This window comes from Eleutherodactylus coqui, chromosome 4 (genome assembly GCF_035609145.1).
Source record: "Eleutherodactylus coqui strain aEleCoq1 chromosome 4, aEleCoq1.hap1, whole genome shotgun sequence".
NCBI lineage: Eukaryota > Metazoa > Chordata > Amphibia > Anura > Eleutherodactylidae > Eleutherodactylus > Eleutherodactylus coqui.
In genome coordinates, this window is record NC_089840.1 from 83732956 (window position 1) to 83751722 (window position 18767).

The 18767-nt window shown below is 44.0% G+C and overlaps 1 protein-coding gene across 1 annotated transcript in view; it reads right to left on the reverse strand.

The window, feature by feature from the left end:
• SMPX (small muscle protein X-linked) overlaps nt 1-18767 on the reverse strand; it is a 100627-nt gene that overhangs the window by 17137 nt on the left and 64723 nt on the right. The window contains exon 4 of the mRNA XM_066598623.1: nt 1939-2092. Within this exon, the coding sequence (XP_066454720.1) occupies nt 1952-2092 (141 nt within the window). The 3' untranslated portion in view covers nt 1939-1951. The remainder of the gene's footprint in view (nt 1-1938; nt 2093-18767) is intronic.

The window sequence follows — 18767 nt, forward strand, 5'->3', positions numbered from 1 at the left end:
TCCTGTAGTTTCCATTAGTAGCATTCTAGAATACATAGGACTTTTTGATCACTTTTTATTAGATTTTTTCTTGGCAACAGGGTGCCTAAAAAGCGCTTTTCTGGTGGTTTTTATTTTTTTTTCGGACAACGTTCACTTTGCGCTGTAAATAATGTGTTACTTTGATAGAACTGACTTTTATGGACGCAGGAATACCAAATATGTATTTTTGTTTTATTATTAAAGATGAGCGAACCTACTCGGATAAGCACTACTCGTCCGAGTAATGTGCCTTATCCGAGTACCGCTGTACTCGTGCTGAAAGATTCGGGGCGCTCCGCTGCTGACAGGTGAGTCGCAGCGGGGAGCGGGGCAGAGCGGGCGGAAGAGAAGGAGAGAAAGATCTCCCCTCCGTTCCTCCCCGCTCTCCCCTGCAGCTCCCCGCTCCGCAGCACGTCCCGAATCTTTAAGCACGAGTACAGCGGTACTCGGATAAGGCACATTACTCGGACGAGTAGTGCTTATCCAAGTACGTTCGCTCATCTCTATTTATTATTTAGATTTTTTTTATTTTAAATATGGCAAAAGAGTTTTTTTTTTACTTTTATACTTTTTTTTTACATAATTAATAAAACTTTATTGTTCTTATTTTGACTTTTTTTTTTAGTCCTCCTGGGGGACAACAACTAGCGATGCTTAGATCGCTTATGCAGTATGATGTTATGCCATAGCATTACAGCATAATGCATTCTGACAGGCAGCCTATCAAGCCACCCCTCGGGGATGGCTTGATAGGCATTCTGCCATGGCAGCCCTGGGGCCTTTGAGAAGGCCCCCAGCTGCCATGACACCCACACAGCTCCCCGATCTCACGGCGGGAGGGCCGTACAGATTTAAATGCTGCTGTCAGATTTGACAGCAGCATTTAAAGGTTTAACAGTCCCGATGGGCCGCACGGCCGAACGGGGCTGTTACCCGCAGGTGTCAGTGCTATCTACCTCCATACACGTCCTGCAATGGCAGGACGTAAAAACACAATAGGCTGGTCACTAAGGGGTTAAAGGGAACTTGTAAGATCCAAACAGCACCATGGGATGCATTTTTTGTATTCACCTGTTCTCCCGTACCTGCAGTGAAGTCTGCGTGCTGCGTGAAAATTTGCACACGCTCTGCTATGGAAGCCTAAACTTAGTTTATAGTGCTGTTTGGAGCTGATGGGTTCCCTTTAAATGCAGTTTATGGTGGTACTAATTTTAAAAGTTCAGCTATTAAAGCGCACTTGACTTTTCAGAATTAGCTGTTGTGTGTGTACATGAGAAATGAACTATTTCTTGCTATTAATATGACTCATATTCTGTATTTATCACTAGTTTATCCACCTTTGCAGGCTACACTTATAGTTTTCAGTTCTCTCTGAGTTGGTGGAAGAAGACTGCTGTCATGTTATACACTGCATATGGAGAAAACTGCAGATTCTATTCTACTACAGATCCAAACTGTAACACAGAAATGACATCCTTACAGAGGACACTAAAGAAACACCGAGCAGTGTAGATGTGATTTCAGGAGTTGAAAATCACTTACCGGTTAGCTGCAGGCACATCTATGTGCATAAGTCCCTCCTCCCTCTCTCCCCTCCTTTCTGCTACATAGATTTCTACGGGTAGCATCTGTCATCACCCTCCTCTGCTTCCTGTTCTCTATCTTGATGGGTTTTATTTTACTAGAGAAGATCATCACCTCACAACAGGTAGTGGATAGCAAATTAGAAGGAAGGGAGACACCTAGTGGTCAGCACTTTAGAGTGATTTTTCAGCACATAAAAAATATTTTGATAAATAAAGTGATTTGCATTTTTGGTAATTATCAAATTGGCTATCATATAAGCACAAGTTGTTTGAAAAGTAAGTAACCATTTAAATAAAAATCAAATACAATCTAAATATTCTAATAACACACCTTTTAGTACATACTATTGCTCCTCAGTTCTTCCTACGAAATTCAATTGACTCTTTACATTCTGAATTTCTGAAAGGTTGACTGCAGGCCCAGGAAGTTTCACAGCCCCAGGGAGGTGCTTCTTCTCTTCGCTTGCTACAACTTCTGGATTACTCTAGAGATAAAAGTAGTACAAAATATACAGAATTATTATGGCTTTGGATTGGTTTGGCATGTGACATGCCACTCTATTCAAAGTCTCTGACACTGATGGAAACAACTGAGCACTGTAATTGCCAGTTTCCATCAGTGCCATAGACTTTGACATGCTTGAACATGGATCTATTCATATACCTCCAGTCAGGAGATGTGGGGATTGGGAAGAATGTGGCACCAGGATCCACCATTCTATAGATCAGACAACAGCCGATATAACAATTATTACTTAGAATGCCCCTTTAACTAAGGTTTTTTCATGGATATGTGTCTTTTTTCCATCACAATATATAACTATGTGATTTTATTTATATATTTCTATACAAATTTTGAAATTCATTAAGAAATGTTCTAAGTTGAAAATAAGCAAGTTTGATAGGTCTCTTTAGACTTTTCCTTGCCTATACTAAAAGGCTGCATCTAAATGACAGCATTAACTGTACCTGTGAGAATTTGTTGATTAATGGAACAAGCAGTCTGATCTGCCAGCAGCATGCTATAGAGCAGAAGGAGCCGAGCGGATTGGTATCTAGTTTTGTGGGAAATGATTGCGTATAACTTGTATTTTATTATTGAAGTCCCTGCTCATTTTAGGCTTAGAGGTCCAGTGGGCGGTCCTATCATTGATTGACAGCTATCTGTGTATGCATACTCCTATAGGGAAGGCTGTCAATCATTACGTGAGACTGCCCACTGGACTCCTAAGCAAATGAGCAGAGAGTCAGCAAGTTATAACAGTATATATTAGTCTTCTCAGTTCCTCTTGTTCAATGGCATGGTGGCAGTAGACTGTGCAGCATTTTCATAGTTACATGTTCACTTTAAATAATTTAACAGAGGCAGTGAAGTCCAACTAGTTTGGAAAGAACTGACTATGTGGACCCTTGACCAAAAAAAATTATAATAAAATATAACTTTTATTAAAGAAATAACTAAAAGGAAGAACATACACACATAAATCTAGATCCAGGAAAACCCATGGAACCGATAAAAATGTATTGATACCACTGTCCATAAACAGTAATAGACCGATCAGTCTGAGTATCGTTATGACTCAGCCATTTAGTGTATTCGGTCTCTTTGCAGAATCTGACAGGATTATCAGAATCTATTGTATACACGTCAACCTAATCAGGAGATGAAAAAGTGACATAAGTCCGACAGTTGGATGTTACAGAACGTGACCCAAAATCCAGAGAACGGGTTCGGTGATGTATACGTCGTTCACATCGAGAAAATAAGCTATGCCGGACCACTAAAAATTGTAAGCGTAACCCAGTCCGACAGTTGGATGTTACAGAACGTGACCCAAACTCCAGAGATCAGGTTCGGTGATGTATACGTCGTTCACATTGAGAAAATAAGCTATGCCGGACCACTAAAAATTGTAAGCGTAACCCAACGCGTTTCTCCCACAACGTGGGTTCATCAGGGGTTTCAATACGCAAAAGATGGTACTTTACTGGTTTAATGACTCCCAGTCAGAAATCGGATAGTGGTACAAAAATAAAAAATTGATGAAGCCTCAAAATGTCCAGTATTGTCAAATAAATGACACACTGGATATAGAGGGATCAATCAGAGTAGGACTGTCATTTCCACTGGTGACAATTATATTACTAGATAGATTATTGTCGCCATATAAGATAAATGAACTGACAGGACTACGAAAACCCTACTACTACAATGGTAGAAATAAGAGTAGGGTACAGGTAAGAAAAATTTCTACCCTTTATGCGAGAGAAAGTTATAATTTCTCAGGGATAATAGTCCCGAGTACAGAAAGATAGAATAATTTTAGCCGTTAAGTCAAAGAGTATCCCGAGGGCAGAATTTTTGCAATCGGGTCCCTGGATAATCAGATGGCATATTCACAGCAGCCCAGAATAGCCGCCTTTTGGATAGCCATCTGATAAATTTTCGCTCTAGACCTACAAGGAAAATTCCTAAGACCTATAATAGTCCCTCAATAGAGTGGAAAGAGGATTCAAAGACCTATATTAGTCCCTCAATAAGGTGGTCACTAAGTCAGAGCCTTAATAAGCAAAAACTGAAATCAAACAAATAAACAAAACGGCGGCATGTCAGCCCTGGTGGTGGACTGACAGCATTATAGGTACCGGTAGGTACCGGTATCGGCACCGGCAGCCGAATCTTTAGAGACAAGCGGGTAGGTACTCAAATAAGGCACTACTCGATTGAGTAGTTTGCCTTATCGAGTATAGTCGCTCATCTCTAGTATCAATCACAATAACTCCTAATATGTGAAAATGCAGGTACTTCCTTATAATGGAAATACCATTTTTCCGATTACTGTGAAGGCAGCTGAGTTTGCCTCTAGGCCAGGTGAAATCCTCTACAATAAATGGAATAGAATCACAAGATGTACTTGTTTAAAATGCGAGTTCAAGCGCCATTAAAAATGAATTACGCCTTGCTAGTCGTGTCAGCTGGCTGAACGTTTACTGAGCAGCACTTCATTACACAAATACTTTATGCATTATTTATCCAGCCATTTTCTGTCTCTTATGTATATTTCACTGTACGCCAGTCCATTGTCACCCATTAAGCTTTGGGAATAAATGCATTATTCTGTATTTGCCAACAACTAATGGAACTGAGGTTTAGTAATGACGTTAGTTGTAGGGTGCCGGTCCTGCTACACATTTTAACATTAATACACAGTCTTATTGTTAAGAAACATAGCGTAACTGGTTATTTTTTAATAGGATAATGACGATTATTACATTCATATAGTACCGGTGTAGAGTAACTTACCATCAGGGTAAGCAGAAAATAATAGAGCTATGGCACTGATTTTGCACAGTGGATCAGAAGAACAGCAGGGCCGAGAGGAGAGCCATTTGTTACAAGGGTAGGTTTCTAAACTTTAGTGAGGCCCATGGGCTCTGGTCGCAGTTGTAACACCATTATAAACTACAATCAGCTTCCCTGACCGAATGTGGCTATTAGAAAATAATCTGATGGTACAAGCAAAGCACTCCAAGCTATAAGAGCAGCACAAGAAAAGTCTAGGAAATCAGAGTAGGAAATAAAAATAAGCAGAAAATATATAGATCTATGGATCACTGTTAGTGATAAGCAAACTTTTGTAAAGTTTGGTTAGGCCAGTTAGCTGAATTTTTGCAAAAGTTTTGGTTTGGTCCAAATTACTTTGTACCAAACCAGAAGTTCACCAAAACCCCTAAAGCTGACGTATAATACTGTCTAAGAGCCATAAAAGTCCTTTATAACCCCCTGAAAGTGTTATACATCAGGGTTCAGGACTAGTGTTGAGTGCACTGAACCAACAAAACTTGGTAACAGGTAGCACTTTGCTAAAAGCTTAGTTTGGGTTCATACGGAATCAAACTTTTAGCAAAGTTCAACCCACATCAAGATTCTACTGGTTCAGTTTACTCAATACCAATCACTGTCATTGGAGATCATAGATATCATGGTAGAGAAAAGGCATAATGACAAATGATTGAAGAGAGCAGGTTAACAGAATACAAATTAGCATTGTGGGTTGGAAGGGTACTGTTTCTCCTTGTGGTGAGCAACCAGTAGGCGTATGGAGATTAATAGGCCATGCATCATTCTTCCAGGAAATGTAGTACAAAAATAGAAGATGGTACAATGCCTCTGCAGCACCACCTATTGCAAGTTAGCTTCCCTATAAGTCAACCTAACAAACCTTCCAGCATGACTAAGGAATAAGGATAAAAGGCAACCACAATCTTCTCCATAAGGAAAATAAACATGTACAACAAAGGTTAGAATGTGGGATATTGCATTGACTCATAGGAAAGCTACTTTCCAATAGGCACCATTGTATCATCCTCCATTTGCATACCAAATTTTCCAGCTGAGCATTGCATGGCCTACAAGTCTTCTTACGCCTATTTCGTGCTCCCCACAAGGAGACATGGTACTCTTCCAAACCAGCATAGCAGGCTTATCACCTAGCCAATATGATTCCTACTGTACACTGATGGCGACAAGGAACCCCTAAAAACTGTCTGTATATGGGTATCTTTTCTTAATGGACAAGTTTCTGGTTTGGATTATATAGTTGGTCCTGTTAAAAGGCCTGCGAAACTGCCTTCCAATAAGTGCTGCAGAGGCGTTATACCTTCTCTCATTTGTCTACCAAATTAGTAATGTATTGATAAAGTTAACCCCTTCCCGCTCCAGGGCAGCGGGAGTTTACGTCCTGGCAGCAAGGTACTTCCCGCAACATGGCGTAAACTTACATCCTGGGGACAGCGCAAGATCACTTATGATCTCACGCTATCCCGCAGCGGGAGCCAACTGTCAGTCATAGCCGGCCTCCCGCTGCAACAGTGGGGGGGCATTGGAGATGCGCCCCCCGTTGTTAACCCCTTTCCTGCCGCGATCTATGTAGATGGCAGCATGGGAGGGGTTCACAGAGGAAGCGCGCTCCCTCTGTGACGTAACCGGGCTCTCGCGATATAATCGCACAGAGCTCGGCTGGTTGCCATGGCAACAGGATGCCAGACACTAGCGTCCTGTATTGCCATAGCCTGTGATCGCTGTATAAGAGATAAGGCATGGCAGGGCAGTAGCCCTGTCATGCCTTATCACAGCGATCATCAGTGCTGTACTGTAAGTCCCCCAGAGGGACACAAAGTATAAAAAAGAAAAGATAATAAAAATGAATAAAAAAGAAAAATGTAAAAAAAAACCTTTTTTTATGCTTTTTCTCATATTAGCAGAAAAAAGGTTAAAAAAAATTAAAACCCAACATATTTGGTATTGTTGCATCCATGACGATGCATACAATAAGCTGCACATGCTTCTGAGTATGCACGGAAAAAAGAGTTTTAAAAAACGCTAAAAAACAGAGGCAAAATGCTAATTTTTAGCATTGCATGGCCTACAAGTCTTCTTACGCCTATTTTGTGCTCCCCACAAGGAGACATGGTACTCTTCCAAACCCCCATAACAGGCTTATTACCCAGCCAACGTGAATCCTATTGTACAGGCGACAATTTTTAGCATTTTGCCTCCCTAAAAACGCAATAAAAGTGATCAAAAAATCTGTATGTACCCCAAAATGGTACCAATAAAAACTACAACTCGCCTCGCAAAAAATAAGCCCTCATAGAGCTCCGTACATAAAAAAAATTAAAAGTTACAGGACTTTGAATGCCGCGATTTAGAAAAAAAAAAGATTTCCAAAGAAAGGGTTTTTACTGCAGAAAAGTGGAAGAACCTAAAAAAAATGTAAGAATTTTGGTATCGTTGTAATCGTACCGACCCGCAGAAAAAATGGATTGTGTCATTTATGCTGCATGATTAACGCTGTAAAAAAAAATCTATGGCAGAATTGATGCGTTTTTCTCTCCCTGCTATCATAAAAAAAATTATAAAAGTTTTACAATAGAGTCAATGTACCCAAAAATGGCACCGATAAAAACTACAGTTCACCACGCAAAAAACAAGCCCTCATATGGCCGCGTCGACGGAAAAATAAAAAAGTTATGACTTTTGAAAAATGGAGAAGAAAATCTGCCAAAAATCGTTGCGTCCCAAAGCCCAAAATAGGCCATGTCTTTAAGGGGTTAATAGTGAGAGACGATTAGGGCTTGGATTATTGGTTTGTGGTATCAGAACCAACCTGGATAGAATGACTAGAAGGCACTTGCTATAGCAGTGTATACCACGAGCTGAAGACCCTGCTGCTCTAGTTTATAAAGACCTTCAATAAAAAGACACGTTTGTTCCACACTTTAATCTGGAAATGTTCTGTACTGCTCCATTTGCCAAGGCTTTTTCACAAACTGTATATGAAACATAAAAATGTTCAGAGTGGGCGACGCGTACAACACTACAAGAAATGCCTGTACAGTCTCACTAAGTAAACAACATATCTCCTCCTTTCAAGACTTGCATCAAGTGTTTGTTAAGTGCCTTGTACATCGCAGCTGAAGATAGATCTGACAGCCTTAAAGATATATCTGACAGCGTTATATTGCATCTGAGAGTTGGTGAACCTAGAGGGTACGTCTGACAAGAAGTAAGATACATCTGTCAGAAGTGTTCGCCAGTCCTCCTAAAACTGAGCCAAGGGCATTCTAAGGCTTAGTGGGGCTCAGTGCATTTAAACACAGGTAATAACTGTACTTATAATAGGAAACTGTGGCAATCACTACAATGTATTGCTCTGCATGGATAGACCCAGCTGAAAGGCCATTGCATCTACATTTACTGGGAAAATTGATACCAAAACCAATAAACAACCATTGCGGATCGAGGAAAGAACTGCTTATATTGTGACCAGGAGTCACTTGTCCGAGCACCATATTTGGGTTGCCCTTGCAACTGGGATATGGGATAGAGATGAGCGAGCGTGCTTGTTTAAGGCTGCTGCTCGATTAAGTAGCAGTCTTATCAAGTAACTGTGTACTCGCCGGAGCAGCATGCGGGGGGGGGGGGGGCGGTGAGGGTAGCGGGGGGAGAGTGAGAGAGATCTCTCTCTCGCCCCCCGCTCCTCCCACCCCACTGGCTCCTGCCGTCCCCAGCATGCTGCTCCGGCGAGTACACAGTTACTCGATAAGAATGCTATTCGCTCGAGCAGCAGCCTTAAACGAGCACGCTCGCTCATCTCTAAACTTGGAGCCTAAGGAAGATCCTATTGTGCAAGCCTATTGCTAACACTACATAATACACTGACACAGAAGTATCACAGTGGATTATGAAAGTGATCAACAGACCGCATATTAAGGAACCTTATTGGGATTGAAAGTTAAAGATTACCTGACCCCTCTCCTGACTTGTCTGTTTTAGTAACTATTTATATTCCCCAAAAAAATAACAATTCTGAAGCATCTCTTCTTGTAGTTCTACCTTGTGCCTTTCCTCTGTTATTCCTCCTAGGTATTTATTAATAAATTGACAACTGGGTGTTACAGTTGGGCGTGTGCCCCTACAGCATTTGACATTATCCAATCAGTGTTTCCAGCATTAGATTGTGTTGGGACACCCCTTTGACAAAGGGAATGGTAACATTCAGTTGCCAATTTATTCATTCAGTTGTCAATTTATACTTTCAGGAGCAGTAACAGCACAATGGAGACTCCTTAATGAAGATAACCCAAAATTGTTTCTCCATGGACAATGCAAGTATTTTCTAAAACAGTCATTTTGGAACAATTCTCTTTACATAAAGCATCTAAAAGAAATCAAGAGTTTAAAAAAAATTTCACTTTAACATTTTACTATGAAAAAATTCTGCAAATAGACTACACATAACTGCCTCAACCATAACAACCTGCACTATGAAATTAAGGCATTGTTCAGCCCACACAGTGAACCATCTACAAGAGAATTATTATAATTAATGTAATTAATTATGAGCCAATTTTTGAAAAGTTTGGTTTGGCCAGTTCGCCAAATTTTTTCAAAACGTTTAGTTGAGTTCAAATTAGTTTGAACCAAACCAGGATTTCACCAATACCCCTAGAGATGTATAACACTAAGAGCCATAAAAGCCCTGTCAAACACTCTTAGGTCATCTAGGAGTGTATTTAAGTACTTCTGAGCTGTTTTTAAGACAAAGTTAATGAAAAAAAGAAGAAAAAGGAAAAAAAAGGAAGGGGAAAAAAAGAGAAGGAAGAATACGGAAAAAGAAGGAAAGATCGTTTTTCTTCTCTTTTTTCCTTCTTCCTTTTTTTAAAAAGGAAAACGGAGATAAAATGAGAAGGAAAAAGAAGAAAGATGAAGAATAGAGATGAGCGAGTATACTCGCTAAGTGCAATTGCTCGAGCGAACATTGCCCTTAGCGAGTACCTGCTCGCTCGAGACAAAAGGTTCGGGTGCCGGCGCGGGGGAGCGGTGAGTAGCGGCAGTCAGCAGGAGGGAGTGGGGGAGAGAGGGAGAGAGAGATCTCCCCTCCGTTCCGTCCCGCTCTCCCCCGCAGCTCCCTGCCCGCCGCCGGTACCCGAACCTTTTGTCTCGAGCAATTGCCCTTAGCGAGTATACTCGCTCATCTCTAATGAAGAACATTAGCAGATTCGGCTGATGCACAGCGCCCAAGGTTTGGGTCCTTTTCTAACCTAACTTTTTGATAAGTTCAACCAAAATAGGATTCAACTGTTTTGGTTCTCTCAACAATAATTATAATAATTACAATGCACATATACCAAGATGGTACCAATGAAAGCTTCTTCCGCTACACAAAACACAAGCCCTCATACAGCTCTATTCACGAAAGGGAAAAAAAGTTATGGTTGTCTGGATGTGACAAAGCAAAATGAAATGATTTTTCAAAAACATTGTTTTTGCTGTGCAAAAATAGTAGATCATGAGACTATATACATTTGTATCGTAATTGTAACAAATTGCAGGATAAAGTCAGCGTGTCATTTATACTACATAATGAACTAAACCCAAAGAGCAGAAGCAGAATTGTTTTATTCCACTCATGCCCCCCCCCCCCACCCATCAAAACGTTTTAAATTGTTTTTAATACATTATATGTACCCTGATATAGTGCCACTGAAAATGCAACTCATCCTGCAAAAAGCAACCCATGATACAGGTTTGTCAGTTGAAAAATTAAAATGTCATCACTATTACAATGTGATGGTGAAAACAAAACCAAAAGGAAAGCTGCGCCTTTGAGGGGTTCAAACTTGCATCCTATTGGGTTTTGGTTGTTATACACATAGTGCCAATGCATGTGTGGAGACTTTTTACACCAGTTTCAGCTTGAAGTTCAGACCATTTAATATCATATCAGACAACCTCATTTGTATCTTCTGTGCTGCGATGACATGTAATCACTGCATCGTTAATTGAAGGTGAGCAGTAATGGTGACCTGTATCTCTAACACAGTAAGGGGAAATCCTGCACAGATGTTATCACAGGCAGCCAGAGGCAAAAAATCCTGGAAGATTTTTAAGATCCACTCAACCTTTCTAATGTATCATGGAGCAAATAGATGCAATGAATCAAACCTGTACTGATAGGGACCTTTCACACAGGACAGAATTAACACAGCTTGCGTTGCATTGTGGGGACTCTTCCATCCCATGGGTGCTTTCAAAAGGCCATAACATTCCACATATTTAAAGGGGTTGTCCCGCGGCAGCAAGTGGGTCTATACACTTCTGTATGGCCATAATAATGCACTTTGTAATGTACATTGTGCATTAATTATGAGCCATACAGAAGTTATAAAAAGTTTTTTACTTACCTGCTCCGCTGCTGGCGTCCTCGTCTCCATGGAGCCCGCCTAATTTTCGCCGTCTAAAATGGTCGAATGGCCAAATTAGACGCGCTTGCGCAGTCCGGGTCTTCTGCTTTCTTCAATGGGGCTCCGTGTAGCTCCGTGTAGCTCCGCCCCGTCACGTGCCGATTCCAGCGAATCAGGAGGCTGGAATCGGCAATGGACCGCACAGAAGAGCTGCGGTCCACGGAGGAAGAGGATCCCGGCGGCCATCTACACCGGTAAGTATAGAAGTCACCGGAGCGCGGGGATTAAGGTAAGCGCTGGGCGGGTTTTTTTTTACGTCCCTGCATCGGGGTTGTCTCGCGCCGAACGGGGGGGGGGTTGAAAAAAAAAAAAACCCGTTTCGGCGCGGGACAACCCCTTTAAGTGAATCCCTATTTTAGAGTGACTTTTGCTGTAAATGTATAGGCTGACAAAGTGTGCAACTCCGTAGTAATCCCCTGTTTGGTCTAGATAGTTTTTTTTTGGGGGGGGGGGCATCAGGATTGCACTATCACCTAGATCAATAGCAATTCACAAGGACTCTAAAACATGCTGATATCCTCAACTATCAGCATGGTTTATTCAATTTCTCCAAGATATTTTGGATTATTGGACATGCAAATAAGTGATGTAATAACCCTCCACAGAACCACCTACTGGAATGGTAGCTACTCCATGAGTCAATATCTGACCTTTATTAACAGGGCTTGAAATATGACTAGAGATGTAAACCAAACCAGAATATCCATGTACACACAGCTGTGTTGGGGTTATTACCACCCATCAGTGTACAGTAGGATACTGGTTGGCTAGGTGAGAGACCATCAATATGAGTTTGGGGGAAATTACTTCTCCCTTTGGAGAGCAACACAGGAAAATACCACAAGGGGGTAGGGAGTCTTATATGGGCCATGCACTACTCCCTGGGAAAAGCAATGGAAATGAGTGCTTGAATAATCCTCCACAGCGCCACCTATTGGAATGAAAGTTGCTTTATGAGTCAATATCTGACCTTTCCATCACTCATTTGTGTGGCTTTCTTCCAGGGAGCATTGCATGCCCTACATAAGTCTCCTTACTCTCTAGTGGTGCACTTCATAAAGGGATACATTAACCTCCTGGATTATTGCACAGTCATAGAAAATTTACAAGACTAAAAAGTCTAGTATACTGACCATCATTTTTATTGTGGGATATTTAAAGGGGTTGTCCAGGGGTACTTACCCACCTTCTATAATCTAGCATTGCAGCCCCACAGTCTTCCCAGTCTTTGTTTTGGAACTGGTACCAGCTAACCACTGCAGCCAATCAGAGGCCATGATGGTCATGTGCCATTCTATTGGCATCATGGCTCACAGCAGTGATACCAGGAGAACGGCACCTGACTGCTGTAGCGGTCAGGTAGTGGCCATTCCACAACATAGAGTGGGAGGGCAGCAGCACAGAATTGCTGGGGAAGAGGATGAATAAGTACCTCTGCTTTTAATATTTTAACAAGCCTACACCATTTTTCAAAAAATTGCCTTGCACCCGGACAACCCTTTTAAATGGGTTGTTCTATGATATGAACTTATCTGTTACCCACAGGATATAGGATAAGTATCTGATCGGTAGAGATCAGACCACAGGGACACTGGTCCAAAGTATCCCCAAATGAATGGAGCAGTTGGGAATGCCAGAGTTAGCCAAGTTCAACTGCTCTCCTATCTCAGACAGTTCCATGGAAATGAATGGAGTATTTGTGACCATCACTCCATTTATTTGGGAGTCTTCCGCATCCCCATCCCTGTGAATGATGGGGATCCCAGCGGTCAGACACTCACTGAACAATTACTTATTCTCCATCCTGCATATAGGGGATAGGTTAACCTTGTGGGACAAGCCTTTTGAGTCCTGTTTCTGTTTCATCAGGAAAGGCCCAACAACAAACAGAAACATACCTTTTATGCAAATGTACATAAACTCCACCTATTTTGCATCCCAGTATGTTGTAGGAATCTGTGACAATTTACAATACAATCCAGGTGGGTGTGGTTTTCTAAACCCCCATCTATACACAAGGCATGCCCATTCTGTTGCAGAAATGTAGCCCCTTTCAATTGTGGATTTTACCCTTTGCTGTGCATAGAGTGAAATCCACATGTTCAAAAATCTGTGGTGGAAAGTCTCTACATCGGGACAAACTATTTGGGTTAGTAATTTTAAATGGCATGTGCCAGATGTCAGCAGACATAGCACAGTGTAATCCTTAGGCTAGCTCAATATACTTACCTGCAGTCCCATGGAAAACAACAGTTAATAATAAATGTTATCGCTACGTCCTATTTGGGTACTTTTACACGGACTGATAGTCGCCCAACTAATCGCTCAAATGAGCAATTACGGTCAATTCTTGGCCCTTGTAAACACAGCACTGAGTGAGAAGTCACTCAGTAGTTGCTAGTCCTTCCATTGCAGCTCTCTGAAACAGAGAATGACTTCTCGCTCAGAATAAACAGGCAGTCGGTAATGTATGAATGACTGCCTGTTTACTGTGAATGGAAGTGGACAACCGGAAGAGATCTCCAGCACACTTCGCTTCATTCACTAAATGACCATTGCTCCTGTGTGAAAGGATTAACAGTCACTGGGATGGCTATCAGGCACTAATGTGCCCAACAGTGGTCCCATCTAAACCCACCCTAATACTCTGCCAAATAACATACAGGTCTGTTACAGTGAAAAACCCAACTCTGTAGCAACTGCATATTTATGTGAATGAATGTAAGTATTACGTCTTCCTCCCCCACTCGTAATAGTCCTCATGATCATACTGAGGGTACGTATATTAGCTGTCTTCTTTTAGAGAGACAGTTCTCTTTCTTCAGGAGAGCTTATTTGCATATCTTTTTCCAGGGAGCATTGCCTGTAAGACTCCTTATGCCAGCTGGCAGCCTCGACAAGGAGAATAATCACTGTGGGAGCACGTTTAGTGTAAGTGACTTTAGCTCTTTTATGTAAAAGGATAAGAACTTTTGTGAAGTTGTACAAGCCAGAAAATCCCATTGTGTCTATTGTAGTTTCCAGGCAGCTGATTTGCTGGACGCTGACGGCTTATGCCATCAAGAATAGAGATGAGCGAGCACCAAAATGCTCGGGTGCTCGTTACTCGGGACGAAATTTTCACGATGCTCGAGGGCTCGTTTCGAGTAACGAACCCCATTGAAGTCAATGGGCGACCCGAGCATTTTTGTATTTCGCCGATGCTCGCTAAGGTTTCCATGTGTGAAAATCTGGGCAATTCAAGAAAGTGATGGGAACGACACAGCAACGGATAGGGCAGGCGAGGGGCTACATGTTGGGCTGCATCTCAAGTTCACAGGTCCCACTATTAAGCCACAATACCGGCAAGAGTGGGGCCCCCCCCTTTCCAACAACTTTTACTTCTGAAAAGCCCTCATTAGCAATGCATACCTTTGCTAAGCACCACACTACCTCCAACAAAGCACAATCACTGCCTGCATGACACTCCGCTGCCACTTCTCCTGGGTTACATGCTGCCCAACCGCCCCCCCCCCCCCCCCACAGCGCACACCAAAGTGTCCCTGCGCAGCCTTCAGCTGCCCTCATGCCACACCACCCTCATGTCTATTTATAAGTGCGTCTGCCATGAGGAGGAACCGCAGGCACACACTGCAGAGGGTTGGCACGGCTAGGCAGCGACCCTCTTTAAAAGGGGCGGGGCGATAGCCCACAATGCTGTACAGAAGCAATGAGAAATAGAATCCTGTGCCACCGCCATCAGAAGCTGCACACATGGGCATAGCAATGGGGAACCTATGTGCCACACACTATTCATTCTGTCAAGGTGTCTCTGCATGCCCCAGTCAGACCGGGCTTTTTAATTCATAGACACAGGCAGGTACAACTCCCTATTGTGAAGTCCCTGTCGACCTACAGCATGGGTGGCTCCCTGGAACCCACCGGCGGTACACAAAAATATCCCATTGCATTGCCCAACACAGCTGAGGTAGTAATGTCATGCTTAATACAGGTGGGCTTCGGCCCACACTGCATGCCCCAGTCTGACTGGGGTTCTTTAGAAGTGGAAACAGATGCATTTATAATTCCCTGTGGACCCACAGCATGGGTGGGTGCCAGGAAGCCACCGGCGGTACATAAATATATCCCATTGCATTGCCCAACACAGCTGAGGTAGTAATGTCGTGCTAAATGCAGGTGGGCTTCAGCCCACACTGCATGCCCCAGTCTGACTGGGGTTCTTTACAAGTGGACACATGTAGGTTAAACTCCGTGTGCACCTACAGCATGGGTGGCTCCCTGGAACCCACTGGCGGTACACAAAAATATCCCATTGCATTGCCCAACACAGCTGAGGTAGTAATGTCGTGCTAAATGCAGGTGGGCTTCGGCCCACACTGCATGCCCCAGTCTGACTGGGGTTCGTTAGAAGTGGAAACAGATGCATTTATAATTCCCTGTGGACCCACAGCATGGGTGGGTGCCAGGAAGCCACCGGCGGTACATAAATATATCCCATTGCATTGCCCAACACAGCTGAGGTAGTAATGTCGTGCTAAATGCAGGTGGGCTTCGGCCCACACTGCATGCCCCAGTCAGACTGGGGTGCTTTACAAGTGGACACATGTAGGTTAAACTCCGTGTGCACCTACAGCATGGGTGGCTCCCTGGAACCCACCGGCGGTACACAAAAATATCCCATTGCATTGCCCAACACAGCTGAGGTAGTAATGTCGTGCTAAATGCAGGTGGGCTTCGGCCCACACTGCATGCCCCAGTCAGACTGGTAATATGTACCTTAACAGTAACCGCGTTGGTGGTAATGTGGTGGTGACTGCGGAACTAGTAGCGCGGTTTTATTTTGTTGGTTTTCGGAATGTGGCCAGGATTAAGTGGGCCGTGGCGGGGGATTTTTTTCAGGCACTACGTGTCCTCTCCACGTGTCCGTGGTTATATGCACCTTAACAGTAACCGCGTTGGTGGTAATGTGGTGGTGACTGCGGACCTAGTAGCGCGGTTTTATTTTGTTGGTTTTCGGAATGTGGCCAGGATTAAGTGAGCCGTGGCGGGGGATGTTTTGGAGGCACTACGTGTCCTCTCCACGTGTCCGTGGTTATATGCACCTTAACAGTAACAGCGTTGGTGGGAAATGGCCTCGCCGCCATCATGTCTTTGGGAAGCCTCTGTTTCCACACCCCAGAGACATACCATTAGCAGCGGTATAGGCAGAGCCCATAATTAGTAACATTTCAGCCGTAGCATTAGCGACAGGCCCCACTAACATATCACTAGCAGCATTATAGGAGGAGCACAGTCTTAGTTCCATTTCAGTAATAGTAGCAGCCTAGACAGGCCCCAGTAACAATTCCGAAGCAGCAGTATAGTGGGAGCACAGTCTTCGTTCCATTTCAGTAATAGTAGCACTCAAGACAGGCCCCAGTAACGATTCCGAAGCAGCAGTATAGTGGGAGCGCAGTCTTCGTTCCATTTCACTTGCTGCAGTATAGACAAGGCCCAAGTTACATTTATGTAGCTAAAGTGTAGGCCAACCCCACACACCTTTCTGTACCATGAGTGCAGGCGAAGAACATAGAAATTGCTATGATTACACTGTAGGTGAGGGCCCAAAAAAATTGGTGTACCAACAGTAGTAATGTACCTCAGTAAAAATTGGCCATGCCCAACCAAGATGGCAGGTGAAACCCATTAATCGCTTTGGTTAATGTGGCTTAAGTGGTAACTAGGCCTGGAGGCAGCCCAGTTTAACGAAAAATTGGTTCAAGTTAAAGTTCCAACGCTTTTAAGAGCATTGAAACGTATAAAAAAATTTTAGAAAAATTATATGAGTGAGCCTTGTGGCCCTAAGAAAAATTGCCCGTTCTGCGTGATTACGTGAGGTTGCAGGAGGAGGAGGAGGAATATTATACACAGATTGATGAAGCAGAAATGTCCCCGTTTTGGATGGTGAGAGAGAACGATGCTTCCATCCGCGGGTGCAGCCTACGTATTGCTTAGGTATCGCTGCTGTCCGCTGGTGGAGAAGAGAAGTCTGGGGAAATCCAGGCTTTGTTCATCTTGATGAGTGTTAGCCTGTCGGCACTGTCGGTTGACAGGCGGGTACGCTTATCTGTGATGATTCCCCCAGCCGCACTAAACACCCTCTCCGACAAGACGCTAGCCGCAGGACAAGCAAGCACCTCCAGGGCATACAGCGCTAGTTCAGGCCACGTGTCCAGCTTCGACACCCAGTAGTTGTAGGTGGCAGAGGCGTCACGGAGGACGGTCGTGCGATCGGCTACGTACTCCCTCACCATCCTTTTACAGTGCTCCCGCCGACTCAGCCTTGACTGGGGAGCGGTGACACAGTCTTGCTGGAGAGCCATAAAGCTGGCCAGGCCCTTAAAGACTGTTGCACTGCCTGTGCTGTACATTCTGCTCGATCTCCGCACCTCCCCTGCTACCTGGCCCTCGGAACTGCGCCTTCTGCCACTAGCGCTGTCGGATGGGAATTTTACCATCAGCTTGTCCGCCAGGGTCCTGTGGTATAGCAACACTCTCGAACCCCTTTCCTCTTCGGGAATGAGAGTGGAAAGGTTCTCCTTATACCGTGGGTCGAGCAGTGTGTACACCCAGTAATCCGTAGTGGACAGAATGCGTGTAACGCGAGGGTCACGAGAAAGGCATCCTAACATGAAGTCAGCCATGTGTGCCAGGGTACCTGTACACAACACATGGCTGTCTTCACTAGGAAGATCACTTTCAGGATCCTCCTCCTCCCCCTCCTCCTCAGGCCATACACGCTGAAAGGATGACAGGCAAGCAGCAGGGGTACCATCAGCAGTGGGCCAAGCTGTCTCTTCCCCCTCCTCCTCATCCTCCTTATGCTCCTCCTCCTCCTCCTGAACGTGCTGAGATATAGACAGGAGGGTGCTCTGACTATCCAGCGACATACTGTCTTCCCCCGCCTCCGTTTCCGAGCGCAAAGCATCTGCCTTTATGCTTTGCAGGGAACTTCTCAAGATGCATAGCAGAGGAATGGTGACGCTAATGATTGCAGCATCGCCGCTCACCACCTGGGTAGACTGCTCAAAGTTTCCAAGGACCTGGCAGATGTCTGCCAACCAGGCCCACTCTTCTGAAAATAATTGAGGAGGCTTACTCCCACTGCGCCGCCCATGTTGGAGTTGGTATTCCACTATAGCTCTACGCTGCTCATAGAGCCTGGCCAACATGTGGAGCGTAGAGTTCCACCGTGTGGGCACGTCGCACAGCAGTCGGTGCACTGGCAGATTAAAGCGATGTTGCAGGGTGCGCAGGGTGGCAGCGTCCGTGTGGGACTTGCGGAAATGTGCGCAGAGCCGGCGCACCTTT